Source organism: Oenanthe melanoleuca, chromosome 20 (assembly GCF_029582105.1).
Source record: "Oenanthe melanoleuca isolate GR-GAL-2019-014 chromosome 20, OMel1.0, whole genome shotgun sequence".
Classification (NCBI taxonomy): Eukaryota; Metazoa; Chordata; class Aves; order Passeriformes; family Muscicapidae; genus Oenanthe; species Oenanthe melanoleuca.
This window is the reverse complement of record NC_079353.1, coordinates 7,903,654-7,928,871: the sequence shown is the minus strand read 5'-3', so window position 1 is coordinate 7,928,871 and position 25,218 is coordinate 7,903,654. Positions and strand designations below refer to the sequence as shown.

Genomic DNA, 25,218 nt, shown 5'->3' with positions numbered 1-25,218 from the left:
CATGAGGTCAGGGCTGCAAGTCCCTGTGCCTTCAGCACTGATTCAGCACATGGCTTCATGCTACTATCACCCCACAGACTGAGTCTGGGCAGCAGTGTGTCTGTCTGCTGTCTCTCCTCCTGTTAGATCCCTTTCTTCACCTCTACAATCCTGCAGCCAGGTAGAGCACTTTCACTGGGGTGACCAGAAACCTTTGTGAGGTGAAATGTGGAAATTGCATCCCTTTGGAGAGGCCTGTGCTTTGCTTCCTCTGCAATCTGCACCCTGTCAGGGCTTCTTCCCTGTTATGGAAATGGTGCAAAATAGCTGTGGAGACCTGGAAGCAAGTGAAAAGTCCCCGTGCAAGTAGTGAAGGGTGTAATAAAATCATTTATTGCATTTTGTGCAGACAGGAGTCTAGAAAAATGAATACAGGTAAAGCAGTAAAGCAGTAAAGCAGTAACAGGGAGCATTCAACAGCTGAGGAGCCACTCCTCCATGAACACCTGCACAGAGAACACAGGGTCTGCACTGGAGCGGCCTAATGCACAACACTGAAATACACACAGAAATTAAATACAAGCCTAATAGGGTCTTTTTTTTGGTTTGCAACCTGTTTTATTTACAAGGTTTTAAACTTAATTGCATTGCTCTGCACACAGATTCTCTAAAACACAAAGCATTCTAGGTCACTACATGTCTATTGAAATATTGCACTCGAATAAAAGTCACTTGAATGGACAGAGAACATCTAGCTACAGTGATTAAAAGAGTATTGAATGAACCGACTTTGTGATAACATTCATAACAAATATATTGCACATGTAGCACAGAAAGTGTTGTAACCAGCAGATCTCAGACCTTTTGGTCTTTCTGCCAGTTTTTAGTCCTGCTACACAGAGGAGGGTCTTGACTCTTCTAGTGCAACTCTTGCCTTTGTGCATTCTCTTGTCCTTCCTCTCATCCAGCCATGACCAGCACCTGCCCAGGCTGGATGCTGCCTGTGTCTCCTGTCCCTGCTGCTCTGTGGCTTGCTGCCTGTGTTGCATGGTGGCCACAGCGACCTGAGCTGCCCTCCACAGTGACCCGAGCTGCCCACTGCCATTCACAGGGGCCAGGGCTGCTTGGCTCTCTTGCAGGAGGGACTGGAGCACATGCCACCAGCACTGTGTGCTGACCAAACACTCCCTGCCGGCTGTGGCCACACTCCAGCCCACCCTCCCCTGGGTTGTGCTGCTCAGTGCTGCTCCAGCAGCAGCCTGCCTGTAAAACAAACTGGGGGGTCAAGACCTTCCTGTCTGGAACAAAAACCGGACCGTGTCTGCGCATGTGCCAAGGAGGAACTTGCATGTCTACCAGAGGAGGACACTGTCTTCACCACGGTGGAGCGGCAGAAGGGTGCTCCATGGGGAAACTGAACACTCACAGAGGCCAAACGTGCAGGGCTGGGTTTGTAAACTAACATGCAGTGCTGTCTGCTAAAATTGGCCCTCTCCAGCCGACGGCGAGGGGACACGCTGTGGAAACCAGCTCCTGTCTTGCCACAGCCAAACTGCCTGGCAGGGGTGTGGGAACAGCCCTGACTCTGTCCAGAGCTGTGCCCCTGCTCTTGCTGAAGGATGGGGAAGGGGAATGCCTTTTGTCAGCAGTAGTGATGGAAAGGAATGGCCTTCCTACTCCCTGGGGGAGCCGGGACCATGGCTTTGCCGTCAGGATGGAAGTGATGCTGAGGGGAATGGGATCCACTGGTGATGCTGGGGGGGTGAAGCAAACATGTCAGAAGTGTGCCCTGGCTGCTCTCACCACTGCTCTGCAAGTGTCATTCCTGGCTGCCCTGTACCTGCAGCCAACGAGGAGCCTCTCACCTGATGCTGTGAGGGTGGGTGCTGTCTGCAGGCTCAGCAGAGGCTGTGCATAACCTGCCCCTGCCCTCTGCCCTGTGCCATGTGCCAGGGCAGGAGGGGATGGTGCTCACTGCCTCAGGCCCAGCAGCAGAGGGGGCAGCAGCCAAGCTACAATTAGAGGGCAACTGCAGGGACTGAGTGGCATCTTGTGAAGAGGCAGAGCAGCTGGCAAGTGCTCGAGGCCCAACAACATGATGCTAACACATGAGCTGTGTGGGTAGGCTGCTGTGCCTCCCCCGCTGCTGCTTAAGTGCCTGAAGTAATTTTGGGAGGCTGGAAACAGCCCATGAGCTTGTTTGGTGGTATAGGGCCAGCTCTAAAGGGCAGAGGAACTGGGCACTGGCAAATGCTGGTTCCCATGGGTTGCCCTTCCCAAAACTAAAGGAACTTTTCACCTGCAGACCCCTACCTGCTCTTCTCACAGCTCCCGGGCTGCTGAGGCAGCAGAAGGACTGGAAAGTGCTGCCCTGTGCATCTGCACCATTTGTCAGCCCTGAGCTCCTGTGCTGAAGCCAGGTCTCAGCTCAGCCTGACAGTTCCCCTGTAAATGCTGAGCTCCCCATGTTCAGGGACTTCCACAGCGGCTTCCACAGCAGCATCTGTGACACAGACCTGCAACCACACAGGCAGCCGAGCTACCCTGGCAGAAACTCTGGCTGTGACTGGGACTGCTCCTGGAGAGAAGGGAGGCACTTCGGGAGTGATGGAAATGTAGGAGCAAGGTATGAGCAGGCACAAATGTGCAGCTGGGGCTTGGTTTTGGTCAAGGAGTGCGTCCAAGTAGTATCTTATAGCAAAAAAAAAAAAAAAATCCAACATCAAAAAACCCACTGCTTTTTATCCAAGCATCCCCAAATAGCTTTGGCCTGGACCTGGAGTAGAGGAGCTCTGAAAGGGAGCAGGGGCTGAAGTGGCCAGTGCAGGGGGATTTCCTGTTCTCAGGGAGGCAGGAGCCAAGGTTGGCAGGGATTCGGGTATGCAGGGAGCTGGGACCAGTCAGGGCTGCCTGTGCCAGGCAGGAGGCAGCTGCTGCCTGGATGGACACCCATGGGGATGCTGAAGCAGTACTCGCTCCCCCTGCACCTGCTGCAGTGCAGAACAGCACTGGGGAGCGTCTGGAGGGGCTGGGGGGCGAGTGCTTCAGCACAGGGGCTCAGCTCTGGCCAGGGACAAAGTGCTGCCCCAGGGCCCAGGCTGGTACAAAACCGCCAGTGCTGCCGGGAGAGGGCAACTCTTAGCAGGCTGCACTTTGAGTGGAAGCTCAAATCTGCTGTGAAACAAGTTCAGAAAAGTCTGTGACTTCTTTTCCCTGAAAACTCTTAAGAAGCTAAATTGAGAAGAGAATAAACCTGCGACCTGGCCCTTTCCCAGGGGCTGCTGGTGGCCGGGGAAGGCTGCAGCCTCCACCACCACTCTGGAGCGCTCGGTGCAACGGATGGGCTCCTGGTTTGTGCAGGAGCAGCCCGGCTCAGCTCCCCGTCCCTGTGGCCTGGTGCTAGCAGAGCCCTGCATCTCTCAGAATAGATATAGATCTCTATATATAGACTTCATCTGGTTCTATTAACATAAATATGATCACTTTAAAAATACACGTACTGTATTATGTACACTATGTACATGGGGCTGGGGCGGGCGCCAGCGGCACCCTGCTGCCCTCGCACCGCTTCCTGCGTGGTTCCTGGAACCGTTCACATTTGTTAAAAGCGCCTCAGTTTCTCTTCTGTTGAGAGATGCTGGCGGGGTGAGGGGGTGGGGGGACGGTGACGGGGTGACCCTGCAGCTGCTGCCAAAGATAAGAGGTGTTTGATCTGCCCCGGGGGGCTCTGCTGCCCCTGTGGGGGCTGGCGGCTGTGGCGTGGCTGGTGCCGGGGCTGCCCTGGCCAGCCGTGTGAGGGAGTGCCATGATGCCCGGGGGCGATGGGACCTCTACAGCCCCCACCTCGCTGTGGCGTCTTGCTGGTCAGATCAGCAAGCAGCCTTTGCATATGTTAAAAATACACACAGATCCAGAGTGTCTTACAGCCCCCACATCTGCGACTGCCTGGGGCCGCAGCCAGGGCTAGGTTAGCAGAGAAGCCGAGGGAGCAGCAGGGAGTGCAGCGGGGCACAGGGGGAACCCAGACACATGTGCGGGTGCTGGGCCCTGAGAGTCCCCAGTTTAGTGCGGTGGGGGAGGAGGGTGGGGGTCCAGGACAACCCTGTGCCAGGCCAGAGCAGCTACCCGGGGTCCCCAGCATCCCGGGTGGATCCCGACACCGCAGCTCCACACCGCGACTCCTGCGCAAGAGAGCCTGGAGTCAGGCAGGGGGGACAGGGAACACCCCCAACCACCCTAGGTCAGGGCTCCTGTTCTCACGGCCTTGTTGTGCTCCAGCACCTGACCCCAAACAGCCGCCCCCCACCCTCTGCCTCCTCCAAACCATCGTGCTGCATCTCCACCAGCTCAGCCCGCGCTCTGTCCGAGGCAGCGGAGAGGCGGGGCTGTCCGGACCGGGGCGGTGAGGGGCAGCGCGGGTGCAGCGCCGTGCGAGGCAGCTCCGGGCGCTGCTGGAGCCGGGACAGGAGCGAGGGCAGCGGGGTGAGCTGAGCTCTCTCTTCTGCAGCGCCTCGCAGGGAGGCACGGCGCCGGCGGCGGGACAGGGCACGGGCGCGTCCAGCCCAGTCTGTGCAGGAGTAGCAGCACGGTGAGGCCAAGGTCCGTCCGGGCACGGCCGCGCTCCTGCCCGGCCAGGGGCCGCACGGCAGTGCTGGGGCTGGCCAGGGGCTGGCTCTGCCCGGGCGGGCGGTGGCGGCGGCGGCAGTGCCGAGCTCTGGTGCTCAGTCCGCGGTTCACTGTATATATTTATATATAAACAAGGACAGCAGTGCTGTGGTGTTGCAATGAGGAACAGCTGCTCTGGTGCTGGATGCTCCCGGAAGATCTGGTGCTGCAGTTCGAATGGAGAGATCAGGGGCACGGCCAAAGCCAGGAGAAGGTTCTGCGCACCGGCTGCCATCCGGCCTTCCCTCCTCCCCTCTGGGAGCGCGGTGCAAAGGGGTGGTGGGGCTCTCGGTATGCAGACAAACCTCTCTCGCGCCGTCTTTCAGGAGTAGATGGTGATGACCTCCCGGCCCCCACCACGCACCAGGAGCACTCTGTCCAGACGCTCCGTCAGCACCTCCAGGAACTCCATGTCTGCACAACTGTCAAGGAAGACAAACTTCATACTGGAACATACATGGGGACAGGTCTGTTCCATCCCTGCCATCCCCAGCTGAACCTGCAGCATTGACACCTCCACACCAGAGCCAGGACCTGGCAGGGTCAGTCCCAAGCCGAGGGGCCAGGGAAGCCCACCCATACTGGTGCTGTGTGATGGGGATGATGACTGAGCCAGCAGATGGCTGAGCCCCAAAGACCTCTGCCCGGGCCCATCATGGGCCATTGCACTCATGGGTGTTGGCGCAATGTCATGTGGTCCCAGCACCTATCACGTGCTGGAGGGGCAAGCTGGTGCCAACGACAGCTGCTGGACCCAGCCAGGAGCAGGTGTAGGGGGGTGTGTCCAAGCTCAGGAACTACACCTGTGCCTCTTGGAACTTGCCTGAGACCCACCAGTTTTGGGGAAGATATGGACCCTGGTCTCCCTGGCACAAAGGGGTTTTGATGACTGGCCCCACAAGAAGGATACAGTTCTCATCCCCTTTCCGGTTACGGGGAGGCCCTGGCATGTTCAGCAGGACCAGCTTGGCGCTCTGGGACTTCTTCACAATCACCTCATTGAGCTTCACAGCCGTGTGCATCCTCCGCACGTTGGACTGGTTCCTGTGGGTGACAGCACATGTGGGCATGGGATAGGCACAGTTGGCCTCCAGCCCCACACCACACCCAGGGGGCCACAGGGCACACTGGCCTCTTGCCCTAGAGTAGTCCAGGCTGGGATGCAGCACAAACTTGGGGTGCAGCAAGCTTTGCCAGGCACTGTGCTGGTGACTCTGAGCTTGCATCGGTGGCCATGAGCCACAGGGCCATGCACGGTGCTCATGGGCAGTGGCAACCACAGCTGCTCAGGGCCAGGCCACGTGGGAGTGAGCAGGAGCAGACGGTGTGAGTGTCACCGTGGGTGCCTGAGCCCAGGCTTGCAAGGAGCTGCTGGCAGCATAACAGGGCAGACAAGGAGCGTGTAGTGCGGGCAGTGCGCGGTGCACGGGGCTGGCAGCCAGAGTGAACTGTCTGGCACTGCAGCTGTCACGGCTCACTGAGCAGCCCTCCTGCACAGGGGCAACCCCGATGGCTCCCATCATGCTGCCCCACCAGCACATCCCAGCTCCCTCCACCCCAGCTCCGGCGCCCAGCCAAACCCAGACTTACAGGTTCTCCCACTCCCTGCCAGGAGCACGATGGGGTCAGAGAGAGAGAGAGAGAGAGAGAAGGAGAGAGAGAGATGTGGTGAACACTAGGTGTGGACCCCACTCCCTGCAGCACACCCAGTGTGGGCACCCCATCCCTTGCCAGCACAGTTCTACACAGAAACCCCTCCCCACTTGCCCCCAGCCCCTCTGTAAGGGCACACTCAGAGCACCCAGGCTGCCTGACCACTCCTCAGGGCAAGGATCAAACTGGTGCTGCCGAGACCCTCCCTGCACCCGCCTGGCTGGGGCAGGCAGGGACAGCCAGGATCACAAGGCATGGGTGGGACAAGCTGGCAGCATGGGGGGCCGTACGGCTTCATGTTGAAGAAGTCCTTGATGCCCTCAGGGCTGACAGGGCTCTTGCTCTTGTTCTTCTCAGCAACGGACTTCTCCTTGGTCCAGGTGAGATGCACTTTTTCAGGGGCTGCCTCCACCTCATCACCAGGGGACTGAGAGCTGCTGGAGAAGGTGGTGGCGTTCTTGTCATGGATTAGTTGGACCTGCAGGGGGAAGAGGGGAATGGTGGGCAGGGCCTGGGGCCAGCTACCTGCTTGGCTGCATCTTGATACAACTCCTCACCTCCTCCTCTGGCTTCTCCTCGCCATCAGCAGCCTGCTCCTCGGGGACGTTCAGGCGCAGGCGTGTGTTGGCCGGGTTCTTGCGCCGGATGGAGCCACGGGACTCATCTGTGATGCTCTGGATCTGTGTGGGGAAGGTTCAGCCAAAGGAGTGGGACACAGGGCTTGGCTGGGCAGAGCCCAGCCTGAAGCCCAGCTCTCCATCAGGATGAGCACACAGAGCTGCAGGGCAGCTTGGTTCACATCAGAGCTACCACAGGGGTCAGAGCCCACCCAGCCTGTCCTGCAGCCTCACCTCCCGCTCCCGCTCATTCTTGGTGAGGTGCATTTGTTTGAGGATCTGGGAACGCTGCTCCATCACCAGTGTCTTCTCATAGGTGTAGGCAGAGATATCACTCTCTTGCTGTGGAGGGAACAGGAGAAATTTGGGGCAGGGTAAGCTGTACCAACTGGCCCCAGCATGGCCCAGCATGTCCCCGAGGAGCTGTGTCCCCCATGGTGCTGTGTGCCCCATGTCAGGCTCTTTCTGTGTCTCCCATGCACAACATCCCTGACAGCAGCATGTGCCCTGTCCCAGTACTCACCATCTCCACCACCTCCACCTCGGCGGTGATGCGCAGGTGGTACAGGAATGTGGTCAGGTCCTTCTTCATCTGGATGCTGTTGTCATCCATCTGTGCCACCGTGAAGATGCGCATCTTGCACTTACGCCACACCTGCAGGGGACCGGGGAGGCTTGGGCACGGCTCAGGGACGGCCACAGCCCAAGTCCCAGCCCAGCACTGCAGGGCCCAGCCTACCTTGTGCTGCCTCAGGAGGAAGGGCAGCAGCATCAGCATGCCCCCATCATGGACAATCCACCAGACGTCGATGTGGCCCTCCGAGAACCGCTCCTGGTTGCCCGGAAACATGGCAACGTTCTTGGCCACCAGCAAGGCCAGGTGCCCAGCTGTGGTCTCTCGCACCAGCTCTGGGAGGGGAAGGGCCACGTCAGCCAGGGCAGCTTACAGCCCCTCAGGTCCAGCAGTGCCCACCCTCCACGGTGCCTACCAATGAAGTTCCTCCAGGTCTGGTGGTCCTCCTTCTGGCGCCAGCTGCGGGGCCAGCCCACCAGCACTGTGTTGTGCTGCAGCCCCCCCAGCCCGCTGGACTGGATGAGGTGAGACATGCCATCCCGCAGGTTAGAGGAGATCACCACCTGACAAAAGCCCTTCACCTTCTCTGCTTCCATCAGGCGCCGGATGGACTGCGAAGGAGAAGGAAGTCAGAGATCCCAGGGCATTGGGGACGGCCATGGATCATGGGCACAGCAGCTGCCAGGCCCAGCAGTGACACAGCCCAGGCCAGATGAGGTACAGGGTGTAAGGTGTGGAGTACAGGGTGCAGACTGTGGGGTACAGGGTATAGAATGGGGGGTGCAGACTATGGGGTACAGGGCTGCGAGGTGCAGGGTGCAGGTCTTTGCAGGGTGCCTAGGTCTCTGTGCCCCATGGCAGGCTGGTGGCTTCAGGCCAGGGGGGTGCTGCCCAGCGGTGCACAGAGCTGGCACACGGCTCTGCACCATGCAGAGTGAAGGGTGTCCTTGTGCCAGGGCTCTGACAGGTGGCAGAGCAGCAATTATATTATTTACTCAGAGAAATTATAACATGTCTGCATAGGAGAGAAAACTGTTTCCGAGGGCTTAATCTCATTAATGTGCCACCCTGCGGGTACAGGGGGTGGGGAATGCTCTCACTCTGGCAGGGAAAGGCTCGACTCCCACCTTGCCTGGCACCAGGGCCACAGAGACTGTGGCAAGGGTTGAGGGTGTGGAGTCGGCTCAGCACAGCAACCCCTGGCTGGGCACTGTGCTGTGCTGTGACATGCCATGCTGTGCCAAGTCCTACAGCAACTGGCCAGGACTGGGACCAGTGCTTGGCCAGTGCCAGCATCTCTGGTGTCTTGGAGGGGAAGAGGGGTCCAGAGGTCCCTGCAGTTCTGTGAGCACCAGAGAAGCATGGAGTCCTCAGGCTCTGCCTGATGCCACTCTGAAGCTCTCCAGGCCATCCTGGGGCCACCAGCCCTGGCCATGGGGCAGAAACAACCCTGGACACCTGGAGACCAAGAGCACCTACTGCTGGCACAGCCTGTCCCAGTGCGGGCAGCTCTCACCTCCTCCGCCCTCTGCGCCTGAGGGTGATTGTCCAGGAAGGTCCCTTCTAACACAGAGGCCACGATAGTGAGGCCCTTGCCAGCCTTGAGCTGCGATGTGAAGGACAGGAGCTGCGGGTGCACCACGTTCTGCTCCTGATCCCCACGGACCAACACCAGCAGCTGTGGCCTGGAAGGAGGGTCCTGCAGTCAATGCCCATACCCAGCCTGTCCCTTCCCAGAACCCTCTGATCCCCATCTCTCTGCTCAGTCTTACCTCCAGTTTTTGGTGTGCGGGGGCCCTTCCTCCAACCGCAACAGGGCGTAGCGTGCTGCACTCAGGGATAGACCCCGGATCCCATCACCCCACTCCTTCTCTGCCCTGCAGGAACCAGCAGCTCATAAGGGATGCCCAAGGCTCTGCCCACAGAGCACCACACTGGCACCCTGGAGCATCCTGGGACAAGCATCCCAGGGCAGCTGAGCAGCCACACCGGGAGGCCATGTGGCCACGGGGGGGCTGGCCAGGAGCTGCAGCACCACAGCCTCCCTTACCCACGGTACTCGATGTATTTGTAGATGAGGCCGGCGATCAGCATGGCCACCAGTGCATAGTACCAGGAACAGATGAACATCAGTGCCAGGCAGAGGCTCATGCCCAGGAAGGACAGGGTCCTGCAGAGAGCACAGAGCTGTCAGCGTGCCCTGGGGTCCTCTGGGATGTCCCTGTCCTGCCCCATCCTGCCCAGCTCACCAGTGGTAGTAGCGGAAGCGGGGCCGCCAGTTGGGCGTCCGCAGCAGCGTTTGCACCGCACATGCCAGGTTGACAAACATGTAGCACATGAGGAAGAACCTGCAGGAGAGAGTAGGGGGCTGAGTGGGTGCACGGTGTGGGACTGAAGTCTCAACACCTCTTGGCCCTGGGGTGGCCAGTGCTGGAGCAGACCCTGCTGATGGACAGAGAAGCAGTGCCATGGAGAAACCAAGCCTCAATGCTGGCCAAGATGGGATCCCAGAGTCCCTGCAGGGCCCCCTCCTCTTCCCAGGCAGGGGCCATGGCAGCAGGTGTTCCCCCCCACCAGAGGAGCAGAGACCCACACATGCCACCCGCTGCTTGAGAAGTGCGGGTTGACAGCACGCTGCCTACATGGAGAGGATGGGAGCCACCTCGTCCAGAGAGGCGATCAGGATCCCGATCTCGCAGATGCAGGCTGTGAGCAGCAGGGCCCACGTCGGCTCCCCGTTGGCTTTGCCATGACCGAAAACCTGGAAGTGGAGGGAGAGGGGTGCATCAGGCTCTGCCGTGCCCTGTAGCCCTGGGCAAGGGTACTCAGTGCAGCCTGATAAGACTCGACCCTCCCATACACCCAGCCCTGGCAGGAGCAGGGACTGGGAACACTGGGTGCCATGAGCTGGCACATGTCCCATGGGAACCTGCCAGGGCAGCAGTCCAGGGCTGGCTTCTGCTGACAGCACAGCCCCGTTCCCGGCAGATCCCGACGCTCTCCCCACACCCAGCGCAGCAGCCCCTGTTCCCCCGGCAGGGACGAGCCCCAGCTCTCAGCCTGGCCACAGCCAGCACAGAGCCGGGCATCCTATGCTTGGGACGGACACGCAGGCGGCGGAGAGCGGCCCCTCCTGCGGCTGTGAGGGGACCGGGGAGGGGGCCGGGGGCGCGTGTCCGGACGCATTAGAGGGTGCGGGCGGAGCGAGCGAGAGCTCGGGCTGGGGCTGGCAAGGAGAAGGAGGGAGGATAAAATTAGCCCGCTCTTCCCTGGGGGGAGCTGTCGGGTTGGATTTGGAGAGATGAGGTTGTGGGAACGCGTCTTCAGAGAGCAGATAAAATATGAAGCGGCACGGCAGCGGGGGGGGAGGGAATTCTGACCTTTCCCGACACTCTCCTCCCACCGATACCGCAGCCAGAGCCATCACGGCCGCCCACCGCCGTGCCGGTGCCGGCGGGATGAGGGTAGGGAAGCGGGGCTGCTCCAGGGGAAGGCAGGGTGGGTTCCCACCGCTCTCTCGTGCTGGTGGGATCTGCAGCCTCAGTGGGCGCTCAGGATGAGGAAGCACCGGACTGGGGGGTCACCTACCCTGAGGAAGGGTACGATCCCATCCCTGGAGATGGCCTGCAGGAGGCGGGGGGCTCCGGTGAGACTCTGCAACCCAGCCCCACAGGTGGAGAAGAACGAGCCAATGACAATGACCCACGGGGACGGCCACGCCAGGGTGCCAACCACCAGGTTCCCGTTGACGGCCTCACCAAACCTGCGGGGCATCAGCATCACCTCTGGTTCCATCCCATGTCCCAGCCCGAAAAGCATCAGCATCACAGCGGCACAAACCAGCCCACCACTTTGGGGGGATGTGACACAACCCGGCAAGGGCCCACCCTCTCAGGGGGTGAGCAATGGAGCAGGATCAGAGGTAGCCAGGGGTCTGTCCTCATCCCTGTACTCGTTAGCATGGCTAAGGACAAGGGCAGGTGTGGAACAAGACTCCTTGTCCCTGTGCCGGGGGGGGCAATGACGATGCATGCAGTTGGATCCTGTTTGTGTTGGTGCTGCCGACCCAGAAGTGTCACCTGCCACGTGCAGTGAGCAGGGCTGCCCCAGATAAGCAGGAGCACAGGCAGCCCTGCCTGTTGACAAACAAGTGGCTGCCTGCAGCCCCAGAGTGGGAGGAATGCAGCAAAACGTGGATGGTTGGGGTGCACACAAGCCCCCAGTGCCTGTTACAAGCTCCAGCCCCCTTGCACGGTGGCACCCACGAGCCCCCCAATGCCCCCATGTCTGCCCAGTGTGTCCTGGTTGCAGCCTTCCCCACAGCTCTGCCTGCTCTGGAGGCTGCCCCTGCCCCAGCCTGTTCTGGGGGGCTGCCAGACTCTCCCCATGGCCCCATGGCCTTGGGACACTCACTTGTCACGCAGGACAACCCCCTCGATGCATGCTCCAAAAAGGACAACAGAGCTGATATCTGCCAGGTAGTCAAGGAGAGCCAGGAGGATGCAGAGTCCTGCCTGTCCAGCCAGTGGGTGCTGGGACCCTGTCCCAGCCCAGCGAAGCACCGGAGCTAATCTGCGCTGCAGAACCCACGCACCCTCAGCCCCACAGCCCAGGCTCAGGCAAGCCCTGAAGGATACAGACTGCAGAGGTGGTGGCAATGGCCAGGATGGTGCCCGTGGGGATGGACTTCTGGGCATCCCGCAGATCTCCAGAGCGGTTGGAGCCAGCCATGATGCCTGGGGAAGGAGGGGGTGGTGTCAGGGGGTGCAGAGCTACAGCCCATACTGCCTGAGATACCCTCATGCCAGGCACTCTGTGAGCCCTGGGCACAGCAGAGCTCAGCTCGGTGTGCACCAGGATGGGAAGCAGACATGATGCGCAGAGGAGAAGGGGCTGCTGCGGCTGGGGGCACGAAGCCTGCTCTTCTCATCCCCCCCAGCACTTCCCCCCCTACCCCAAAACGCAGTCTGAGGCCACTCAAGGATCAGGCTCAAAAGCTCTCAAGTGCCTTGTCTCATTAGCCCTTAATTAGCTCAAGCAAGGACGGTGGCTGCCGCAGGGCCAGGGCCAGGGTCCAGCCCCGACGCTGCTCTGGGAGGGCAGGAGGTCATGCAGGGACACGGCTGCACGGGCGGGATCAACATAGCCCGAGGGATGACCCGTGCTCCGGCCGGGGCCGGACAGCACAGCCCGCGGCACCAGGGGACACGGTCCTGCAGAAACTGGGACCTGCTGGGCAATGGGCACCGAAGGGAGGGAGGGAGGACAGTGGAGGCTGAGCGGCTGTCGGGGACTCCGCAACGCCGGACCCTCCAGCGCTCGCCATGCCCGGGGCACCCCGGGGGCTCCTGCCGGCCCCGGCGAGCTGCAGGGAGCCCCGCAGGCTGCGCCCCGCTCGGCTCCGCAGCGGGACTGGGGCGGGGGGGCTCCTCTGCCCCCGGAGAGCTAAAAATACCGAAGCGGCGGGACGTCAGCGCGCACCGGGCGGCACCGTCAGATCTGGAGCGCGGGCGGCTGCGTGGGAGGCGATGGCGAGCGGCCTCCCCCGCGCCGCCGCTGTCACCACCGCTGTCACCCACGGCGGGGGCGGCACACGGAGCGGGGCCGGCGACGACTCCCACCTGTGACCGAGGGGAAGTAGATGCCGACGAGCAGGGTGAAGTAGGACGTCATGTCGCTGAAGACGTAGGGCTGGTCCATGTCCACTGGGGTGTCGGGGGAGCTCACTGAGGGAAGACCCCGCTTCTCCACGATCACGCCTTTGGTCAGGTATGAGCTCCAGAGGTTCTCTGTGAGGAGGAATGAAGCCGGGCAGTGCCGCTGGCATGAGGCGCCCATGAGAAACACCCAGCACAACATCCCCACCTCACAGGGATGGAGCTGGGGGTTTTCTGGTTCTCCCACCCCTTCCCTGGCCTCACTGAGCAGATGGCTCAGCCAGAAGACAGAGCTACGGGCATCCACAGGGTGAGGCTGGCAGCACAGGTGGGCAGCCAGAGCAGGTACATACTGCTGCTGGCAGTGTCCCCACAAGATACTGGAGCAGCTGACATGGGATTGCAGTAGCAAATAATTAAGAGAGTAATATAATTAATGCTGATCAACACAGGTTTAAGAGAAGTGGATCGTGTCAAAGTAACTTGATAATGTTTTTGATGGGATTATGAGTGCGGGGCTGATGTAACAGGCTTAATGTCCCTCCGTGTGCTGCTCTGGCCACAGATTGCAGGGAGAAACTGGAGCAGTGGAGAGCAGCCAGCACCAGGCAGGGCGGGCAGAGGCAACTGCCATTGGCATGTCACTGCTGGGGGGCTGCAGAGAGGGGCAAAGGGGCCTGCAGGGACCAGCCCTCAACCCCTGCACTGAGCCCCCTTCATGGCTGCTTACAGCTGACAGATGGGGCTGGCAACCCCTGTTGGCCTCGCCTGTCTCATCCTTCCAGAAATGTGTGTTTCTCCCTACAGCGAGACCTGTCACCTGGGGCACAGCAAGCCCCAGTCATCTCTGCTAGGGCCAAACTGTGCCACCCATCTTAAGATGCTGCTAGCCTGCTCACCATTGCCACCAGCCACCCCAGAGTGGGGTCCTGGTTCTGTCCTGATGGCCCCAGTGCAGGAGCATTTGCTGCCTGTTGCCCTGACAGAGACCAGCTGGGTGGGTGGGGGTCTGCACCCCACCCCCCCCCAGCAGCACCATTGCCAACAAGAGCAGGTTCCACCCAGCAGCCAGGAACTCCTTATCTGACCCAAGTGACAGAGTGGGACACCATTGGGAGGCTTCCAAACACCCTGTGACTGCACTCCACTAATCACGGTCACAGCTGCAGCCCTGAGCACCACGTGCTTAGCCAAGTCTGAGCTCCCATGACACCAGGGCAGGATGGCTGGGACAGCCCTGCAGCCATCAGGAAGGACTGATACTGCTCATAGCTCTGCTGCTTTCCTGAGTCCCAACAACCACTCCAGCACGGGGGTCTGCAGACACCCTGAATGTGGCACAGAGCATCAGCCTCTGTCATCCGCTGCTGAGTCTGAGCACCTGGCAGATGTACCAGCATTTCCACAAAAACAGGTCATAACTGGCTCCTCCCAGCAGCTTCACGCGTCTTTCTGTGGTCCTGGCCACTCTCCCAGCAAGGCTGTAGCCACAGCAGCTAAGTGGCCCCGAGGGGTGATTGCTTCTCTCAAAACCTCAAATCAATACCAGCTTTCCAAAGGCCAAGAGGAAGCAGAGGGAGGATTTATTCCTCCCCAGCCTTTGGGCATCACTCTGAACCACCCCACTGGTTGACACAGACTGTGTGCAGGTGGCTGCAGCACCCTGCTCTGTCACCCAGTGCAGGAGTCTGTCCCACTGCCCAGCACAGCATGAGCACATCTCACTGTGCCTCAGGAGCAGAGCAGCCCCCAGCAGAGATCACCCACATGCCCTCCCACCTGGACCCAGCACTGTTTGCCCCCACAACACCTGGCATGGCTGAGGAACCATGTTTAGGATGGCCTCCCACAGCACACCTCCACCAGCCCTGCTGGCAGTGCTGCCCAGCAGGCACAGCCACTGCCCCACCACAGCTCCCTCGCACTTCCTTCTCCATGCTTCTATTCCCATGCCTTCATGCCCATGTTCCCATGCCTCTGTCTGCATGTGCTCACCTTGGATGAGGCCGCTGGCAGCGCCAGGAATGCCCTCGATCTCAGTGACGTTGTTCATGGTGAAGTACTCATCACAGGTCGCATTGAGGAAGCGGGAGGTGCAGAAAAGCTCCCAGAGCTTGGAGCCAACTGTCTCATTCCCCTCCACCACCATCTTGGTGCAGAGGTCAAAGCCATGGCGTGAGAGGGTCCTGTTGCCCAGGAGGCAGATCCTGGGGGAACATGGGCACTCAGCACTCAGCATTTGCATGCCCCAGCCCTGCTGCATCCCTGCAGGACCCCCTACTCACGGGAAGCTTGGTGGGTCAAAGGCTGATTTGATGACACCAGCATAGATGGCAAGGATGGAGAGGATGACACAGCCCAGAAAGACCAGGGCGAATTTGTTGACGTACTTGACACCCACGAACACGACAGTGGCCATGCAGGTCAGCACACAGGTGCCGTACACACGCATGTTGTTGAGCATGGCAGCTGCCTCCCCGCTGGCGTCCTCTGCCTTGAAGATGGCCATGGCTGGGAAGATGTAGGCCTGGAAAAGAGACGTGGCATCACCACCTGGCTAACAGCCTGCAGAGGGGACCACAGGGAAGGGCCCTTCAGGCCCCCTGCCCTGCCAGGAGCTGAGCCCATGGCATTGCACAAGGCAAGGACCAGGTACCTACCAGCAGGATTTCAATGGTGCCCAGGATGTACATGGCACCGGCAAAGGTGGTGCCCAGGTAGAAGCAGAGCCCCACAGCCCCACCAAACTCAGGTCCCAGGGAGCGTGAGATCATGTAGTAGGAGCCACCCGCTGTCAGAGAGAGCAAAAGTGGTTCCCAGCCAGACCCCAGTGACACCATCAGCCCTGTCAGGTATCCCAGAGGGCAGACTGGAACCAGGATAGCCACAGGCCCTGCTCCAGCATTGAGCAAGATGCAGAGCAGCAGGAGTGACCACACAGGTAGAGTCATTCCCCAAAAGCCCAGCAGCCAGGTGCAAGGGCCAATAGCACAGGTGTTCCCTGGACACCAGACAGGAGCTGGAGCCCCAGGGACCTGGGCCATACTCTGCTCCACCCTCCCAGAGGAGCCCTTAGAGCTGGGCTGCCAGGATCGATGGTCCCGCTGCGGCAGCAGGATGATAAATAGCTTTAATTACACCCCGTGTTGGGCTGTCAGCGCCGTGCCCAGCCGGGCGCTGCTCACGGCTCCCTAGGGCTCTGCAGGGCTGGCATGTTCTGCGGGAGGGCACCCACCGGCCGCACCCCACGGTTTCTCCCGGGGGGCCGAGGCCACACACGGCAGAGTCCGGGGCTGCGGGGGGAGAGCCCATCGCATCACCCGGCCCGTGGCACCCTGCACGCCCCGCTCCCATCCTCCTGCCGGGTGCCTCCCGGCTCCCCGGGCCTCGCCAGTCTGGCGGAGGGAGGAGCCGCGGCTGGCGGCTCCCGCTGCCATCTGCACCTCGCGGCTTTGGGGACGGGTGGCGGCTCCCCCGGGCCCTGGGGATCTGCACGGGCTGGTGGCAGAAGGCTGGAGAGCGGCTGGCAGCCCCGGGGGATGCTCTCTGGGAAAAGCCCCTGCGGGCTCCCCACCCGGCGGGGACCGGCTGCCCGCACACGTGGAACAACGCGGGGACGCGGGCTCGGCTCTACCTGGCACCACTCCGTTGGTGGCGATCGCGCTCATGGAAATGGCCGTCAGCATCGTCTGCAGGAAGAAACACAGTGTGAGCACCCGGCGGAGCTGGGCAGAGGGACAGGGGAGTGGAAGGGAGAGCTGGGGCCATGCTAGGACATGGGGCTCCCTGGGGCCACGCTGACATGTGCCACAGGGCAAGGATGCCCGGGGGGATGAATGGATAGATGTATGTGTGGGTGGGCAGGCAGGGCTGTTGGCTGGCAGCACAGCTGAGAGAGCTGAGCCTTTGGAGGGGCTGGCAGCGCTGGGGGGGCTCAGGCTGCCCAGGACACTGGACAAGGTCTTCCCAGCCTCTGCCCTGGGGTTACTGTCCTGGTAAGATGGCTCTCTGCATGGTACCAGAGCAGGGGACCCCCGGCACATCCCCCCACATGGCAGCTATGATCTGGGTCACCATTTGAGCACCATTACACTGCTGATTCCTCTGGGAAGCTGAAGGCTTCTCCTTGCTCTAAGTGGGGCAGGAGCTAAGGCAGGGGCAGAAGCTGAGCAGAGCATTGGGGGCTAGCAGGTAGTGCACCTCTCTATAGTCCAGCCAGCCAGAGTGGTGACCCCCAGGCAATGGGCAAAGTCTGTGGAGGCTTATCTGGCTCCAAAACTCACGCAGGAGCAGCAGAGGAAGACCATGCAGAATGACTCCATGATGCCAGCAATCCCCACCACCCAGGTGAGACGCAGGAAGAGGATGACTCCAAAGATGTTCTGGAGGCAGGGCAGGTAGACACCCATGAAGGTGCCCATCCGTGGGGCCTGTTGAGGGAACAGCAGTTATCAGGGCTCAGGGGCTTTGCTGTCAGAGGAGCAAGAGGTCGCGCTCCTTCCACAAAGCAGCCAGGAACCCAGGGTAAAACTGCCCCTGGTTGAGGCCAGGGGGTCCCCTGTTCCCAGGGCACTACACAGGCAGGGGCTGGAGAGGGAGGGAATGTAACCTCCCTCCTGAGTCCTCACCTGCACCGGCTTCTTCTTGCCTCCATCATTGTTCTCAGCCTCCTCGTGCTCCCGGCTGCCCTGTGGCAGGTTGGTGTAATTGGCCAGTCCACTCAACAGGGACGAGACCATAGGGCTTGTGTCCATCTCCTCCTGTGGAGAGCAGATCCCCAGTCATGAGGACAGTCCCTTGGGACCCCAGCCATCCCCAGGAGACTTCACCAGATGTTACTCCCCTACTGCCCCTGCAGGAATGGCTTTGGCAGTGGGCTATGGCACGCCCCAGTGCACAGGGTGCAGGTTGGGTGCTGTGGGACAGCTGCTTAGCTCAGCTCCCTCCCCCACCCCACTGCCTGCATGCCCTACCTCGAAGAGGGCCATGTTCTTGCCATCGTACTCTTTGCCCTTCTCCAGGTCCGTGCTGTTAATGAAGGGGCTGCTCTCCTTGGGATTGCCATCGCCTGCAGAGACACCACTGAGTCAGTCAGACACCCCCTGCCCCACCCACACCCCACACCTGGAGATCATCCATTCCACAGGGCCACCTGTGAGGGGTCACAGCTGCCCGTGGTTCCTGCAGGAGAGCTGCCAGTGCTGTGGGCACTACGCTCGTGCCCAGTCCCAGCACAGGCAATGGCAGACCAGCGTCCCAGCCACCAGCATCACCTCCCACAGCACACACGGGCAGAGGCTGCCATCCCCAGCAGCCACACGCTGCCCTGCCTGGCCGTGCTGACACGTGGAGCCGCTGGAGCGCATCCACGCAGTGAGGCAAGCAGAGTGGATCCGGGGGAGCCCCCCGGCGGGATGCAATAACTCACGGCACGGGGTGCCTGCGGGTGAGCGCGCTGGGACTGCCCTCAGCACTGTCTGCAGGGGCAGGATCTGGACGGCTGCTCAGCATCACCGCAGAGGGGAAGGTCCCGGCATGATGCCTGTGAGTGGGGCGACTGGCCAGGTGTCTGGTCCTCCTCCCAGACATGCACCACAGGAGTAGGGGCCACAGGAAGGCATCCAGAGGTGATATCACTGAGGGCAGATGGTGCTTGGGGCAGTGGAGCCACCCACAGCACAGCCAGTCACATAGAACTACCATGACAGGGGCCACAGCCACTCTCTGCATTAATGACCTAGTGCAGAAAACCTGGAGTTGGCTTAATAGCGATGAAAACAGCTGAGCTGCAGAGCAGCAGAAATAAATCAAGCTGGAAATGGAGCGGCAGTAAGGATGGTGCTGCTGGAGAAGCACAGCTCCAAGAGAAGGCCCTGAGCAGAGAGGGACCATAGCATGGGGGCTAGGAGCCAAAGGATACAGTCCTGGGCAGAGCAGCTGAGGAGACACCCATGGCACAGGAAAACCCAGGTAGCCCCCAGGTTAGTCCCCTGCCCTCAGTGGGGGGAGAAAGGCTCCCTGCCACAAACCCATCCCACCACCACAGCCCTGCAGCCAGAGCAGTCACACTGCCATTGGCCACCCCGCTGCTGGGCAGGCTGCCCACATGGGCAGGGTCACAGACCAGCTCCACACTTTGGGGCCAGGGAGAGAACTGCCCCCTCCACCATCCTTCAGCATGGAGCCTATGAGTGCCCCAGGGGAGAGGGATGGTGCCCTAGCAGTGTAGTCGCTCACTCATGGTGGTAGCCACAAGACAGACCCTGTGACCATTTGAAACATCCTGGTCCTTTGAAGACTGCCATTCTCCTGCCAGTTGACTCATATTTGGAATCCTGGAAGCCCGCGTGCAGTGGTGATTCACCATCTGCAATTCCCTGGCAGACAGGGTGCTCCTGGCTGACCAGGAGGTGAAGCCTCAAGTGCTACAGGTGACACCGACCTGCAGGCTGGCCCCCAACTCCCACCATCCCTGGGCTCCTCCAGCATGGGGCAGCAGGGCAGCATTGTCCCTAAGGGCACAGCCAAACACCAAGGCACAGCTCACAGGCCTCTCCTGTGCAGGAATGGCCATGGCAGTGGCACTGGGACACCCTGGCCCACAGACTTCACTCCAGGGTCCCCTTGGACACATACCCAGCACCCCAGGTTGCACCACTGGCATGTGCCTGCCCTTTATCTCCCACGGGTCTCATCACAAACGTCATGCTCTCCTTGCTCTGTGTTTGGTCTAAAGCCCCACCGAACCCTGCTGTCATTAGGTACAGTAATGGCGTGGGCTGGCAACCACCCACTCGCCACAGCTGTTGCCATCTGCACTCTGGGGACCACACTGATGTGAAATGTCCATCATGCTGACAAGACACCCTCCAGGCTGATGCTGTGGCCATCCCCAGTGTGGCGTACCAAGGCTGCAGGAGCAGGGCTGGCTGGGGCTCACCTCCCCGTTGGGGCTGGGTGGTGCCGGGGGACACGGGCAGCTCGGCAGGGAGATGTGCTCCAACCGTGGCGAGGCTCTGGGACCCCTCCGGGAGAACGGAGCCCGCGGGGGCCTCGCCTCACCGCCTGGTACCCAGCGACGACATCATCGTGTAGGTTTCCATGGCAACGGCGAGCCACGGCCGCCTCGGCTCCCGCTCTTATGTAACGGCGCAGGCAGCCGGACGCTGGCCCCGCATGGCACTCGCCACCGGAGCCCGATGGATGGAGCGGCCGGACCCCCGGGCCTAGCCCACGGGACTGACCCTGCTCGGCTCCACCCCACAGCAGCACCCTGGGGTGCCCACGCTCCATCCCACGGCACCACAACAGCATCCACGGCTCGCAGCCCCTCCACCCCCACCTCTGGCCAGCGATCCTCACGCCGGGGCCACGGCCCGTGCTGACATCAGCCAGGCTGCTGGGACTGGCCCGTGGCGCAGGAGCCCCTCGCCTGGTGATGCTGCTGTGAGGAGCAGCACTGGGAGAGGCCCCGAGCTAATGAGCATGAGGATGCTGCACGGGTCGGGGAGACTCTCAGCCTCCCACGCTCCAGCCCCACAGACTGGGAGGAGTTAAGCACCAGGGGGCAGGGTCCCAGGTGACAAAGCACTCCCGCTTCTGCTCCTGCTCCTGACGGAGACCATTTTGCCGCAGCAGGGCTGGTGCAGCCTGTCCCCGGTAGCTGCCGCCGACCCGTGGTCTGAAGTAAGGGGCAGGCGGGGCAGGCAGGAGCAATGCACCCGTCCCTCACCTGCCACTGTCACGGCCAGCCCTGCCCGGCGGCACAAATGGGGTGCTGCCTCCTGGCCCTGGGGACACGTGGGACACTGCCCGTCCCACCAGCGCCAACGGGGCTGCCCCTGCCCTGCTTCCCCAGCGCAGCCAGGACAGAGCAGCGCAGGGCTGGAGCGCTGGACGGGGCTAGCACCCCGAGCCGGGACAGGCGGTGTGAGCAGAGCCGAGCCGTGCCAGGCTTCGATCCCGGCGCTCAGCCGCCCCCCTCCCCAGGGATCACTCAGCATGAATCGGCCTTTTAATTTGCTGCGGCGGCTGGAAGGGCTGGCGGCGGGATCGCTGGCAGGAACCCGCAGCCCCGCCGTGGGCACCGCGCAGCCCCACTCTCGGCAGGGCTTCCACCAGCCTGCCTGCCCGGGGCAGCCCAGAGCAAACGTGGCAGCGCCAAAGGACCGTCACAGCACCCTCGGAGCCCCCCAAGGCAGCGCCCAGGCACAAGCACCAGCCACAATTTGATCTTCTAATGGCTTTTCACTTAGCCCTAAATTGGGTTGGGAAGCGTCATGTCCCTTATCCCAAATCCTCCCTAATCGCTTTACACGGCGCAGGGCACTGAGCACTGGCTGGGGTAGCCCCAACAGCCACCCCCCACGGGCCAATTAACCAGAGCTGCTGCCAAGCTTGCTACCCGACCACGGCTGCCCGTCCCCTCCGCAGCATCCAGAGCACAGAGAGCCCCAGCCAGGCACATCGGGCACTAGGGCTGCGGCGCTGATCGGGAGGTGCAGCGGGTGGCGGGGATAGCCCCGACCTCACAGCCCTCCGAACCTCCGTCTGTGCTCCTGCACAGGGCTGCTGACAGCTTCGGAATCCCCTGTACCACCCCCATGCCAGTCCCCTCAGCCCCAGGGGCAGCAGCGGTGCAATGGCTGCTCATGGCACTAGGGATGCCCTGGGGCTCCCCTGGCGGTACACAGGACACCTTGACTTTTACCACAGGACACCTGGGCTCCCAGGGCTGTGCCTGCAGCAAGGGGCACCCCAGGGTGACCCCAGCAGGCCAGCGAGAACATTGGCGAGCACGTGGCCCTGGCTGATGTCCCCAGCTGCTGCCGTTTTGCAGGAGCTGCTGGCCAGGGAGGCCACACTGCTGTTCCGTCACCTCCGGCTATGAAGGGGACTTGGCTGTACACACACTGCCTGGCCCTGGGCTGTTGGCCTGAGGTGCCTAAAGCAGATGGGGATGGCCAAGATATTCTTACAGCAGCAGCATCTCTGCACCCATCCTGCTTCCTTCTACCTGCAAAGCCATGTCTGACAGCTGCCCTGGGGAGGGCGACCCTTGGAGAGGCCACACAGCCCTTGCAGCCCCACTGAGACAGAGACCACTGATGATCAGAGCAGTGCTAGCTCGTGCTGGCAGTGTCACAGCAGAGCCAGCTCCAGCTGCAGCGTGGCGGGGAGCAGGGGAGGGGGTCAGAGCTGGGATGATGGAGTAGGATGCTCCCTCCATCCCAGGGCTGCACTTCCCCCCTCCAGCCAGCAAGCACACCCAGTGGCCTTTTGGGCTGGATTCCTTCACTGCCTGACCCAAATTGGACCAACTGCTACTTCAGACCTATCCTCTTCCTTCCTAAACCCAGGATTATCCTCCCTTTGATCAGCCGGCCCTGCAGCGCAGGATTTCCAGCACAGGCGTTTTGGCTGGCTGCATTTAAACAGCTTCCCAGATTCTCCGACAGTCCAAGCCCTGCCTTGGAAATGGCCGTGGACACAAGTTCCAGCAAAGCTCCTGGTCCTGGATATGGGCTCCCCAGGCATCTCAGTGCCCCGGGGCTGGGTGTCATGGCATCCTGCAGTGGGGCTGCGGCTGACATCCAAGCACCCCAACCAGAGCAGTGCAAGGTGCCAGCCCGGACACTGCAGGCAGCAGCCCTGCCTGCTCCCCGCTCCCACCATCTCCCCAGAGGGTCTGCACTCGTCCAGCCCTTGTTGGATTGCTGGGGCTGGAGCCCTTCCAGCCCTTGTCCTTTGGCTCGTGCATGCTGTCCAGAGCACGACCTGAGCTGGGACACTGCTGACCTTTCTGACAAATAAGGCCTAAGTGGCACCCAGGGCTTCAGTGGTCATACTGGGCTTGGCAAGATGCTGGACAGCCAACACTGGAGCAGCCAGGACATGTGAAGGGGGACCACTGGCATGCAACAGCTTTGCAGTGTTTTCCTGACAGGTTTTCCATGGTTCCTGCAGACAAACCTCATGATGGGAGTTCAGCTGATCTTTGGCATGGGGGGACAACCCACGCCCCCCCCCCCCCCCCCCGCCACACCCACCCTTGTCACAGGTGTGGGGAGCTCTGCTGAGTCCCTTCTTACAGATAATCCCTGCTCCCCCAAGTACCCCAGGCCCCTGCTTCCTCCAGCCCTTCATCCTCTGTCCCACAGGGCACCATCTCACCAGGCTCAGCTCCAGGGACAGTCTGCCTGGTCCATCTGTAGTGGCACAGTGTCCAGCCCTACTGCCAGACCCCAGCACGGCAGAACCGCCTGCTGCCACGCCGCTGGCACTGCTGTGATGGAAATCAGTGAGTGGGAGAGATCCTGGCACTGCAGAGGGCAAGGGTAAGGCAAGTGCTCAGGGAAGGGCACAGCCGGAGGCCAGTGCGACAACCCCAGCCCGGCAAGGTGCCCCCAAAAGTCTCCTGCTAGCCCTGACCTTGAGCGGAGCTGCAAATAAACAAGCAAATAAACAGACTGGGGTCGGCAGAGCAGAGGAATACACAGAGCCTGTCTGTAGCTGCGCCCAGAGCCCCACTGTGGGCAGCCGGGACCCCACAACCACTGCCATAGCCAGACATGTGCTGGGGCTGGGGCTTTGGCAGACCCCACGAGGGGACCTGGAGAGGAGACTTGGCGGGTTCTGGGAGGGTCAGAGGGGCAGTGCAAGTCCTCCTGGGCACACACTGCATCCCTCGGGCTGCAGCCCATCCCTGTGCCCATCCCTGTGCCCGGCAGGAACAGGCGCAAGAACGGGGCCTGTGCTGCCTGGTGCTGGACGTCGCCCCAGGAGGAACGGGGACCCTAACAAAGCTCGATAGTGCCGGGTGCCGGGAGGGGTTGAGGCCAAAGCTCCAGCAGTGACGGGGCTGCTGCGGGGCCGAGCGGCCCCTCGCCCGCGACAGACAGCGGCCCTGAGCCGAGGCTGCGCCAGGGCTGCAGCGGGACGGGGCACAGCGCAGCGCGGCACGGACCGGATCGGACCGGACCAGCTCGACTCGGCACGACAGGGCTCGCTTTGGCTTAGCTGGGCTCGCTTCGGCTCGGCTGGGCTCGGCCCCGGGCGAACGGCTCCTGCGGCCCCGAAGAAGGGCCCGGCGGCCACTTCAGCACCGAGGACAGCGGCGGCGGCCCCGGGGGGCGGGAGCGGAGAAGGGAGCGGGGGGCGGCTGCCCGGGATGGGGAGGCGGCTGCCGGAGATGGGGGGCGGGCGGCAGAGGACAGGAATGGGGGGGAGGGCAGCGGGGGTGAGAGAGGAGATATGGAGAGATAGGGGGCGGCAGCAGGGAGGGCTGGGGGAGCTGCAGCGGAGATGCGGGAGGGGGGGTCGGCAGTTGAGTGCGGGGACCCTTGCGGGGGTCCCGGGCGAGTGGGAGCGGGACTAATGCGGCGACTGGCGGGGGCTGTCCGGAAGCGGCGGGGCCAGCCTCACAGGGTCGCTCAGAGCTCAGCAAGCAGTCCCCGCCCGGGAGGAAGCTCCTCGGTGAGCCCCGCACGGCTCGGCCGCACCGCTTCCCGAAGCTGCCGCAGCGGCGGGAGTGCGGCCGGGGCTGCGCGGGGGCGCCGGGAGCGGGAGCATGCCCGTACCGCCCGCCGCAGCCCCGCGGGGCCGCGGGCCGAGAGCCGCCGTCGCGGCCGGTGGCGGTGCCGGTGCCTCCCGCTCACCCCGCCGCAGGGCACCCCTACCCCCGCTGCCCCGGCTCCGCGCCGCTTCTGCCCCGCGCCAGCGCCGGCCCCGGGCCGCCCCGCTGTCCCGCTCGTCGGTGCCGGTGCCTCACCTTGGCTGGCGCCGCCGTCGCCGTCCTCGCAGTCGGTCAGGTTGTTCAGCATGGCGCCGGTGCCACGGCCGCTCGCTGCCGCCGGAGCTGGAGCTCTCGCTCCGCAGCAGCCGCGTCCCCGCGCCGCCCCCCGCGCCGGTGGGAGGGGGCTGCAGTGCGGAGGCGCCCGGGCTCACGGCTCACGGCTGCTGCCGGCGGAGCCCAGCCCGGCCGCCCGCTTCATCACGTATGCGGGAGGCATTGCCCCCGCCGCGGCGGGGAGGGGGGGGGCGCGGCGGCGCGGGGGGGGCACAAAGACGAGCG

The 25,218-nt window shown here is 62.2% G+C and overlaps 1 protein-coding gene across 1 annotated transcript; it reads right to left on the bottom strand.

Annotated features, from left to right (window-relative positions):
• Nucleotides 1–349: 349 nt before the first annotated feature.
• On the bottom strand, nt 350–24,984 carry SLC12A5 (solute carrier family 12 member 5). Its single transcript, XM_056507676.1, has 27 exons — nt 24,916–24,984; nt 18,119–18,213; nt 17,774–17,905; nt 17,429–17,575; nt 16,780–16,834; nt 15,806–15,936; nt 15,431–15,672; nt 15,141–15,352; nt 13,110–13,277; nt 12,126–12,224; nt 11,902–11,959; nt 11,077–11,251; nt 10,131–10,249; nt 9,738–9,836; nt 9,539–9,658; nt 9,261–9,365; nt 9,005–9,173; nt 7,904–8,099; nt 7,654–7,823; nt 7,438–7,569; nt 7,149–7,256; nt 6,855–6,977; nt 6,588–6,775; nt 6,235–6,249; nt 5,555–5,688; nt 4,950–5,058; nt 350–4,810 (listed from the first exon to the last, which is right to left on the bottom strand). The coding sequence occupies exons 1-26, from the start codon at nt 24,965–24,967 to the stop codon at nt 4,967–4,969; spliced, it is 3,336 nt and encodes a 1,111-aa protein (XP_056363651.1). The 5' UTR covers nt 24,968–24,984; the 3' UTR covers nt 350–4,810; nt 4,950–4,966.
• Nucleotides 24,985–25,218: the final 234 nt, after the last annotated feature.

Bases quoted from the DNA above. Each gene is read 5' to 3' on its own strand.
- SLC12A5 (XM_056507676.1), bottom strand. From the start codon at position 24,967: ATGCTGAACAACCTGACCGACTGCGAGGACGGCGACGGCGGCGCCAGC. The intron at 11,252-11,901 runs GTGAGTGTCCCA...GATGCCCCGCAG, and splicing joins GGGGTTGTCCTGCGTGACAA to GTTTGGTGAGGCCGTCAACG. The intron at 10,250-11,076 runs GTAGGTGACCCC...CTCCACTTCCAG, and splicing joins GGATCGTACCCTTCCTCAGG to GTTTTCGGTCATGGCAAAGC.